Here is a 10,792-nt window from a genome sequence, read left to right as displayed (position 1 = left end):
CTGGGCAGGCAGATGGAGGACCCCAGCCAGCAGGGTTTGAGTTACGGGGAGGTAACACCCCCCCGTAAGAGACAACACCCCCTGTAAGATTTGAAAATCCTCACGCGGGGGGAGGGGGCGATCCGAAAGGGCAGCCAAGTATTTGCAGACCCCCGCGCCGAGCCAAAGTGCAGTTCGGGCTCCCGACCTTTCCCCAGCACCACCCCCCGCTCCCGCCGGGTTGGGACCCTCCCCGTGCGCAGCCGGGCCCGAGCCAGGCGGAGCCTGCCCCGCCCCGCGCCCCGCCCCCCCGCCGGGCGGGGCCGTCACGTGAGGCCGCCGCGCCCGCGGCCCAGCTGAGCGGGTCTGTGCCGTGCCGTGCCGTGCCGTGGCTTGCGGGGCCGTGCCGTGGGCCGGGGTTCTGGCCGCGATGCTGGCGCTGGTGGCGCGGCTGCTGGACTGGCTGCGCTCGCTGTTCTGGAAGGAAGAGATGGAGCTGACGCTGGTGGGGCTGCAGTACTCGGGCAAGACCACGCTGCTCACCGTGCTAGCGGTAGGAGGGGGCTGCGGCGCCGCGGGGCCCGCACCGCCCACGGCCACAGCTACAGCTACAGCCGCGCTGCCGGGGCGGGGGGCGCTGCCCGGCCCGGCCCGGCCCGGCCCGGCCCAGCCCTGCACACGCACGTGCCCGCCTGGCCCTGCTGCCCCGCGGGCTGGGGCTGGGGCTGGCCGGGCACGAGGGGAGTGGCTGGGCCGGGGCAGGCCCAGGTGGATCGGGAGGGGGATGGGCCTGTTTGTCCCCCTTTCAAATCACGTGAGCCCAGCCCAGCGCGTTCCTCATTAGCCTCCTTCAGGCGGGGAGGCTACAGGAAAAGGGGACCAAGTAGTGCAGAAAGCAGTGGTGGGAGTGCTGGTCATCGGTTCAAAACAGATAGGAGGGGTGCTTGGGGAGGATATGGGCCTTAACCAGCAGCACCCTTGCCCACAGGGTTGGCCTCCAGGGGCCTGGGCAATCCTAGCTCTGGCGCTGTGGGGTGGCGGGGTAGCAGCGGTTTAATCCCCGTGTTACTTGCCCTGCCTCTGAAAGCTGGGGATCTTCACGTGTACATCCAGCAGTGGGACAACCAGCTTCCATGGGGTTACTGCTCCTGCTCACCCTGCTGCTGCTGAGAAGTGCCCCAAAGGGGCTCTTATTTGGGAGACTGTGTGGGAGGGTGAGTGGCGGCAGCATTAACCGCCCAGGTGCTGGCTGCACAGCATGGTGGTCCTGGCGGCTTCAGGAGTTAGCTGCTACCACTCATCTTCACGCAGAATTTCTGGCCTGACCAGCCGTGGTTTGGCCACTCCCAGGCTACATGTGGCCAGTGGGCTGCCATTTGGACATCCCTTGTGTAGATCATGCCACTCTTTTCACTGCAGCTCTCTAGTGACTCTCTATCCATCTAATTAAACTTTAGTCCTCTTTCTTTGATAGCTCTCCCTGCACGTATGTCTGGTTTAGTCTTTTGGTGACTTCCTCTCCTTTGCTCTTCACATGACGGTGACCTTTCACGATTTCTACTTAGCATGACACTTTTCCATGCTGTCCCTATGGTTGAATTGGTATGGTACCTTTCACTTTCTAGTTTTCCCTGCCATTGTTCTCGTTCCTAGAGATTTGCCTCCTTGATGCTTACTGAATATCCTTATACATTTACACAATTCATCATTCCTTTTGACTTCCCTATGCAACCCCTCTTCTCTGTTTTGCCTGTTACTTTTTACTGCTACTTTATATTAGAGCATTGTCTACCAAAGAACTAGATGCTTCCAGGCATGCTTTGAAGGCTGTTTGTACCTTGAAAAAACTAGCATTTTAAGAAGACAAAAACCAGAGAAAGCGTGGGGAAAGCAGTTCAACATGTAAGCAAAGTGATTGAAATGATGATAGAAACACATCTATGGCCTCACAATAGCTAGCTTTAGTTTATAGTGCAAGAGCAAAGGTGGGTAAAGGGAGTGTGTTGTGAGTTTGTGGGAGGAAGGAAGAGGAGAGAGATGGAACAATGGAGAGCAGCATGGAGGGCAGGGAACAGGAGGCGGCAGTGGAAACATCATGAGAAGGAACTACAAATCAACAAGAGAAAATGTATGAAGTTCAAATGGAAAAGGCAGTGGGCCAAAACAACATGTGTCTAAGTGTTGCTGATGACCTGGGTCTTACCACCAGTGCTGTCAGCCTAGCTCAGTTCAGGGAAATGGCTCTCAATGGCTTACTCAAAGCTGTGGGAGGAGAGTGATTGCCATTTGCAAGATTTGTAAAAATTGGAGTCTTGCTGTAAGAGGAAAGGAAGAGGTATAATACTTTACCAAGGCCTGGCTGATCCAGTAGTAATGTGTTTATGGTGCTGGGTACAGGGATCAGCAGAAACTTCAAGCCTACTACTCTAAACTAGAGAAGAATAAGTTAGTGGAAGGGCTGCTGCTTTAAGGTTTTCAGTTGTTTTTCCATTAGGAAATGTCCCACTCGTGTATTACTGCTGCAGCTTAACTAGTGGTAACAACTTTGGAAGGAAGCAGGCAGGACTTTCAGCTAGGGTGTACCGATAAAGATTTTCTTGGCCAGTATCAATAGCTGATTACTAACTAGTCATATCAGCTGATACCGATCCTATAGCTGACTTACAGAAATGCAGCTGGGCAGTGTGGAGAGCAGCACCCTGCAGGTAAGTCTGTGGAGGGGAAGGGGCTTGGGGGAGGGACAGGGCATGAGGGGGACAGATCAAGCTGAGGGAGAGAGTGGGGCAGGGGCTGTGTCTAGGAGCACTGCCCAGCCAGAGTGGTGAATGGGAGCCTGGGACTGGGCGGGGAGCGGGATGGAGCTGTGGGCGGCTCATCCAGGGGGCATGGGGAGTGGCTCCCTGCTGCTGTGCACACTCCCTTGGGGAGGCAGGTGTCCCCCTGAATTTGCGGGCAGAACAGATGGGGGCTTGGGGCCAGGGGTGATGCTAGCTTCTTCTCAGTTGTGGGGGCTGGGCCTGGAGAGGGTGAGAGTGGAGTGGGTTCAGCTGTGTGGAATGGGTGGTGGTGGCCGTGCTGGGAGGGATGGCTTCAGGGGAGCTAAAGCGAATTCTGGGATGACAAAACCTACTCTAGCACTGGCCTTGCTAGGGCATTTTGCTGTGCAGTCTTTCCCTTGGGAGCCCCATGCTGTGGGGTGGGCAGGGGGCATGTGGCCAGCATGGGACTCCTGAGGGAAAGGCAGCAGAGGGGAGTGGCCTGAGCAGGAGTGGCGTTGGGAAGGGGGGCTTGAGAGGGCTACAACTATCCCAAATTTTGCCTTAGCACCCCCATAGCCACCCTTCTCAGTGCTGCTGCTGCCTGCCCCACTCAGTTGAGCCCAGCCCCCGCAGGGGGAAGAGGCTAGAGCCACTTCTCCACATGAGACTGGCCTTGAGCCTGCAGTGGGCAGCCCACATCCGCCCCGTGCACAAACCCAGGGAGGGCACATGACCCCCCCCCCCCCCCAAGTCTCCCCTGAGGGGTGGGCAGCCATGGGGAGCTGCACCTCCCGGATGAGCTGCCTGCGGCTCCAACCTGCTTCCCACCCCTGGCCCCGGGGTCCCATTCGCTGCCTTGGCTGGGCAGTACCCCCAGCCCCTGCACCACTCCCTCCCACACCTTGGGGGGCCTCAATCTGCCCCCCTCCCCACAACGCCCCTTCCCCTCCACAGACTTACCTGCAGGGTGCTGCTCTCTATGCTCTCCAGCTGCATTTCTGGCTACATGTGTGCTGCAGCTGTGCACTTGCATGCCTTGTCTGGGGACTCTGGCCAGAAGGCATATTATATTTATCGGTGACATTATTGGCTACAGTGGCTAAAAAAGGCCAATAAGGTTAATTTTCCTTTTATTGGTGCCAATCCGATATGTGACCAATATATCAGTATGCCTCTATTTTCAGCTCTTTGTCCTCATGTTATTTAATTCAACTCAGAGTATGATTAGGCAACAAATGCAACCTACAGCTTCCCCCCCCATTGCTATCAGCACCTGAGATGAGTTAGTGAATAATAATGTGTTTCTGCCACTAGGCAGTGGCTTAAGAAGGAGGTTATCGGAGGCTGGTTCTTTACAGTGTTTTCTGACATAGGTTGGGCACAGGCTGCAGCCATGGCAAAGCTCCTTTATTGTGCTCTTCAAGTTTGAGATAAGATGTCATGATAATCATCAGAGAAGGATTCTTTTGAGTCCAGTTCTCAGATAAATAGTTCAGGATAAAGTAACACACAGACTAAGGAAGGGGGAGGAGGGGGAGAAAATAAACCAAAGGAATGAGAATCTTAAATGCAAATTCTGATGGACCATAAAAAAGCATGATAAACAGTTGTTCAGTTTGTGGTAGAATCAAGAGGTCTGAACTTAGGATCAGGATCCCATGGTACTATGTACTCCACAAACACACTTTTGGAAAGACTACTCTGAAGAGTTTGGTTAAGATTGTCCTGTTTCAACAGTGTAAATGCAGACTAATTCCACCATCTTTAATGGAATTATTTTGGATTTTAGTCAGCATAGTAAAGCAAGATATCCTATTGTTAATAGTGACTGGTAATAATAACACCGGTGTTTACAGACATTGAAAATGTTAATTTCAAAACTCATATATTTTCAGAATGTTAAGTTTGTATTGAAATATAATAGAATAAGAGTGTATGATTCTACCTCTTGAATATCTGTAAGTGCAAGATACAAATTGTGTAGGACTTTCCAAGCAAGCAGGATCTGTTTTATCAACTCTTTTTTCTTCATTTCAAGGTTGCTGATAGCCCTGTACAAATGCTGTGATCTGAACATTTTTCTTGACCTCCAAAAGATAGCTTAGTCACTTTGTCCTCCTCCTCCATTATTTTTCAGCTAGAAAGTTCCATATTGTGTGTGGACAATAGAACTGTAAAGTAATGTTGTCTAGCTTGTCATTAATTCCTTTTAATCATAATCAAAAGGTCTCAGAAAGATAAGACAGCAGATCTATAAAGGAGACACTAGCTCTTTGAGGACTCCAAGAGACCTCCAAATGCCAAAGTAGTTGTATATCATAAAAAAGCCATATCTTTCTATCTAACATGATATCTAGATTTAATAAAAATAGAAAAAATATTTTATTTAGGTTTATTCAGATAATATATTTATAGTAAAAGCTCCATTAACTGGCACCTTACAAGCTGGCATGTTCTATTAACTGGCATGCTCTGGCTTGTAAGGTAAAGTGAAACTGGAAGTGCCCACCATGACGCTTCCAGTTTCTGCAAGCCCCAACGGCAGGCTGCGCGGGGCCTACCTCCCTGTCCCTTGGGGCCGTGGGAGGGTCAGTGATGCTGCAGGACAGACAGCAGAAGTGGCAGCTCGAACAGGCAAAAATGCCTGTTTGGGCCTCTCAATTAACCAGCCTATTTTGTTATCCCCCCTTCCCCACCCCCATTTCCCGAGGGTGCCAGGTAACAAAGCTTTTACTGTAATAGGTTCCTGATGTATCTGTCAAGTTTTTCCAAGATTCCAGTGTTGAACAATAAATAATATCACTGGTTTCTAGCTTCCAAATGTGTGCAGTATAAAAATAAATATTGAACAAATGAGTCCAGTGCCTGCATCATACATTGAAACTAACTAGATGCCTGAGTCGGCTCAATTTCAGACTTTTGCTATTTTTGCTAGGCATGTGGTTCTGTAAAGGAGCACAAGTACATTTCTGTTTAGTAATGTTTTTTCCTCTACTGTTGGAGATATTTAGGAGACAAATGAAAATGCACCCTGCTACTCAAGGAACATGTCTACACTGCAGCAGTGGTGTGAGTGCCCAGCCCAAGCTGTTTCTTAGCTCAGCCCACTAAGCCAATCAAACTGCCATGTTCCAGGTATGGCAGTGCTGTGGTGAAGATGCTCTGTGGCTGTTTTCAAGCCCTCAGTCATTGGCATACTTGAGAATGGCTGCTGGGGTTGACTCCAGGATATCGTCATCAGTGTATTTCTAGGAGTGTTCAGGGGGCAGTTGTGGATCAGGTATGCCAGTGCCATGATGAGCTTGGTGTGCTACTGCCATGGTATAGGCAGACGTATCCAAGATGACAGTGCCATCTGCAGTGCTTCCTATGCCAGTACTCTGTCACCTTTGTTACTGTTGGGGCTGAATTGCTGGCAGCAGTGGTGAGGAACTTTGGGGAAAAGCCCTGGTGTTGGCAAGTTCTCTTCAAGTTCTCTTCTAGTTTCCAGTGCTGCTCCCAGATTTGCAGCAAGACTTGAATTAAACTTTATGCAAGGGTCCCTGGCTCTGCTGGTGATGAGTCCTGCCAATCCAAGGAAGAAAAGGCAGGATACACAAACTGAAGCACAGCTTCTTATGTAGCCAGAGAGTTAGTTAATGAATGTATTGGTTCTTATAAAGAATGAACATGTTCAGTTCTCAAAATGAAATATTGCTGATGATAACAATTAATTATTACTTGCATTAATTAGAACATTTTTTGTTTCCCCTTTAGTCAGGGCAGTTTACAGAAGATATGATCCCTACAGTAGGCTTCAATATGAGAAAAATAACAAAAGGAAATGTTACTATAAAGGTAAGTGAACATGCCTGAACTATGATAAATAGAAAATAACTAGTAAAACAACATTTTTTAGCTTGAAATGCAAGTGTGAGGAAACTAGCTGCATTTAGCATACTTGATCAGTCTTTCTTTTCTTGTGTGAAAGAATGGAGTATTCCCTTTTTGAATATGTGGCTTAGTCAGTCAGTCAAATAATCAATAAAATATGTTCAGTTGTATCAGGGAGGGCCCATATAACAAGTACCGTGTTGTTAATGAAATAGACTATGCAAAACTTAGTCTACTTTAAAAAAATGTGTTTTCTATGCTTGTCCTTGCATCTTTCTGCCAGTGTCTATGGTATTTCAATCACTTTTTAAGTCATGTACGTTTCCACAACTTACTTCTGCTGTTCCCTTGGTGTGTGAAAGATGGAAGAGATTTATTTGGCAATACATGAAGTGAAACCAACTATGCAAAATGTTATCAAATGGGCAAAATGAGCTTAAAGATGGTGTGTTTTTCTCTAATCTCTTATCATGCCTTAAAACAGCAATTAGGGAAAAAATAAAAAGTTCCTTAAGTATTCAGTGTTCCCTTTTATATTACTTAGCTCAAAATATGACGACTTATTTTCTTTTAGGAACATATTTTGTTTTTACAAGAGGCAAGGTTTTTTTGGGGATATCTTTTCTTGGATCAATGGCATAGAATTGTTGGACAAGCTTTCAGGCATCAAGGCTGCTTGCAGAAATAATAATAAAAAAAAATCCCCCAAATACCAGAGGAAGCAGCACATTACTTTGACTTGGATCTGCAGTATTTGTATAGGTCAGATGCTTCAGTGGGGCTTTTTAGAGCCTTTATCTAAAGCAGAGTCAATCGGCTATTGAATAAAAGTGCCAAAAAGCTCCACTAATGCACCCGATCTATGCAGACTTTGGGCAAGCCGGATTCAACTAACGTGCTGCCTTTTTTGGGCATGTGCTGGACCTGGCGCAGGTGCATACCAAGTTTAAAATAAAGCACTAGTTTTTTGTTTGTTTTAATGTCTGCAAGCAGCTCAAGTGTCTTTCCTAATTTGATTTACGTTTTTATCGCATGATTTAACTTACTACTAAGATGTATGTTACACCAAAACTTCCCCTTTGAGCACCTTCAAGGGGGAGAAATTAAAAAATATTGGGATGGACTGAGAGACTATATTTCTTTTTTCTTACATGTCAGTCAGTCTTAACCTTCTATTCAAATTAAATCAGTATCCAGTGTATTCAAATCAGTGGCATAACTAGGTGGGGAGAACCAGAGCAACAGCTGACTTAGGGAGGAAGTGGGGTGCAAAAATAGCTGCACCGCAGTTGGCACTGCTACATGCTTGGTGGCTGCCCACGACACACGGGACCTGTTTACATCACTAATTCAAATGATTGTTCATCTGAAAATGTAAGCAGTTAACTTCTACCTCTTATTTTCCTTGAATCTGTCCTTTATGTTTACCTCCATTCTTCTTCCTTCAGTTCTGGGGATTTTTGTTCTAAGGTTTGGATTTTGATTTATGGGGTACCCACTTCAAAGTTTGCTTGCACAAGAAAAATTTTGAGGGGGATAAATGAAGTTTTAATGAATTTAAACAGTGATGGTTGTTATATTGGTAGAACCCTCCTTCATGTATGAATGATCTTATGCCAATGTAAGAGTACCTCTTTTAAGAGCTCTTCCCCTGTCATTTGAGAATGCTTTTCAGCTAAACCCCAAAACAAGGCAAAAATAGGAGCTTTCATATGATAGAGTTACTCTGATTTACCTATACTGGTATAACTATTAACGTTTTTCCATGTAGAGAAGACATTAAACTTTGTGCTTTGATGCTGTAGCTATTGTATCTCTTTTTGAGTTGCATTATAAATTATATAATTATAATTATATATTAGGGTGCCTAGCCAATTCCATTATAAAGGATTCTTGCCCCCTTTTTTTGAGAGAGGTGTTTGCAGGAAGTCTTTGAAAACTGGTAGAGTGGAAAAGTCTTCAGGCTACCGAAGTGCGCTTTTTTTGTCCCATGAAATTATGTTCAAATTTGCCTGAGATAAAAACTTAAACAACATAATTTTCCTCTGTGACTTGTGTTACTTGGGAAACTATTATTAGTATGTCCAGATAACATACAAACTTAAAGTTTCAGAAAAGTCCACATCAAGTAGCAGCAGCTTTCAGCAATAGGAAATATGAGATCTCTGATTACCAGTATAATTTTTGTTCGAAGACTTTGTGTATGTACTTTATCATAATGTATTTAATTATAATATCACCTTTTTCTAGCATAGGACCTATGCTTCATTCATTTTTCAAGATGGATGAAGCAAGGAGTATATTAAAGTTGCACAGGCAACTGGAAATCTGGTATTTCCTGCATGTCAAGTGTACGATTTTGAAACTTAAAAAACTTTTCTTCAGCCTAGGTTTATTTTATATAATACAACTAACACAAAAGGCACCCTCAAAGGATGAGACAAATTTTAATGCACTCCATGCTACAAGATAGGGAAATGCCTTCCTGGAGTAAAACCTTGAACAATCACCACTTTCTGTCATAATATTTAAAATATCTGAGCAATATTAACTACTATAACTTTTAAATAAAATATTTGTATTAAAATATACTCCAATAAAGAGCGTGTATTATGGGGAATTATAGAATATCAACTCTTGCCAAATGCTAGAGAAGAAAATATACCTTGAATCTCTCTGCAGACACTGGGAGTAGTCCAGGAAGAATTTCTTCCCAAGTCTCCTAGACTTTTCATGTGTTCCTTACAGTTGGGCTAGAGACTGGTTGGACTGTTTATAACTCTGTGTATGAACATGTGAGATGCTTTAATTGAACAGTATTTCCCCAGAAATCAGGTTTTTTTCCAATACTGTTGTGCACTCTGCTTGTACCATTATGTTTCAGAGCATGTCTTTCTAATAATGTGCTGCCAAACAGTATGAGGCATATATGTGATAACTGGTGGCCACTTGCACAGGTGGTATCAGATGTCAGATAAACGTAGTCACTGTGAACCATGACTTTCTGGTGTGTTAGTAAAGATTAGCATTATTTGGAGCATCGAGCAGTGTAACAACAAGATAGAGGCACCTAAGGTCTAATACAACAAGGCCTGCAACAATTGCCTTTCTGGCTCATATTGGGTAATCTGGAAAATGTGTCAATTCTGTGGTGAGCTGGACCTATTCTTCCAATGGAGAGTATAAAGGTTTCTTTCAATGCACTGGAGAGGGACAAAGAGGAACAGGAAGTGCGTACCAGCTCGATAACCCTGAGGAAGAAGCCAACTGGGAGATTCCCTCCCCCCCACAAACACTGCCTGATGTATTTTTGTGAAGTCAGGGTCCAGACACAGCAAAAGAAATGGCAACTAAGCTGTTTGGCAAGAAAATAAATGGTGGACAAGAGGCCTCTTCTCTGTACAAGTTATGCAGCTGTTCATTGTAAATATGTAGTGGGAAGACTAATTATTCTAAGCTTTTTGTGAGAGTTAGCGTTAGTAGCAGTAAGCAGTAAATTATAACCTTACATCACGGTGCAAGTTAACTTCTTCTTTCCTTCCTTGGCCTTCCCTGCCTACAACGCAAGCAGCAGCTGCCAAGCTTTTCTTCATTTTCAGTTGGCTCAGTTGCCCTAGCATGAGCACCATTCTTGCTGATGCCCACCCTTTGGCAACTTGAGTTGTTCCCGATGATGACAAAATTGCCCAGATAACAACTGCTGTGCATATTGATGTCAAGTGACTCAACTCAAAATGAAGAACAACAAGAAAAAATTGCTGAATAGAAACTGCAAAAGACAAACTCTAATTAAGAGATTTTTTTGCAAGAAACTTTATAAGGTCAAAATATTTTCATTGCATGCAACAGGCAGCATGCCAGATCATACCATCTCAGTAGTCCCAATTCATTATTTTTGTTCTATACACAAATAGTTTTAGGCATTCTGAGAATCAAATACAATTAGGGTGAACTTGTTAGGCCTTTAGGCTGACTGGCTGACATCTGTGCAAGTCCACAAAGATTTAAAACCCAGGATGTTTATTGAAAGAAATATGATGTGGGTCTGCTGTATAAATTAAACAAAAATAAAATCAAGAAAAAGTTATTAAAGCTTTGCTACTGTTAAGCCTCAGCTAAATTGAAAATAATGAAATAGCTTTCAAATCAAAATCAAATCCACCAGTTAGCTTCCATATTGG

The 10,792-nt window shown here is 45.1% G+C and overlaps 1 protein-coding gene across 1 annotated transcript in view; it reads left to right on the top strand.

Annotated features, from left to right (window-relative positions):
* The first annotated feature begins 307 nt into the window (after positions 1 to 307).
* Positions 308 to 10,792, top strand: part of LOC102573888 (ADP-ribosylation factor-like protein 8B) — a 30,745-nt gene continuing 20,260 nt past the window's right edge. Inside the window, exons 1-2 of the mRNA XM_059725922.1 lie at positions 308 to 532; positions 6,495 to 6,575. Of these exons, the coding sequence (XP_059581905.1) occupies positions 410 to 532; positions 6,495 to 6,575 (204 nt within the window). The 5' untranslated portion in view covers positions 308 to 409. The remainder of the gene's footprint in view (positions 533 to 6,494; positions 6,576 to 10,792) is intronic.

Source organism: Alligator mississippiensis, chromosome 4, assembly GCF_030867095.1.
Source record: "Alligator mississippiensis isolate rAllMis1 chromosome 4, rAllMis1, whole genome shotgun sequence".
Lineage (NCBI taxonomy): Eukaryota > Metazoa > Chordata > Crocodylia > Alligatoridae > Alligator > Alligator mississippiensis.
Note: the sequence above shows the minus strand (reverse complement) of the source record. Positions and strands in the feature narration are given on the sequence as shown.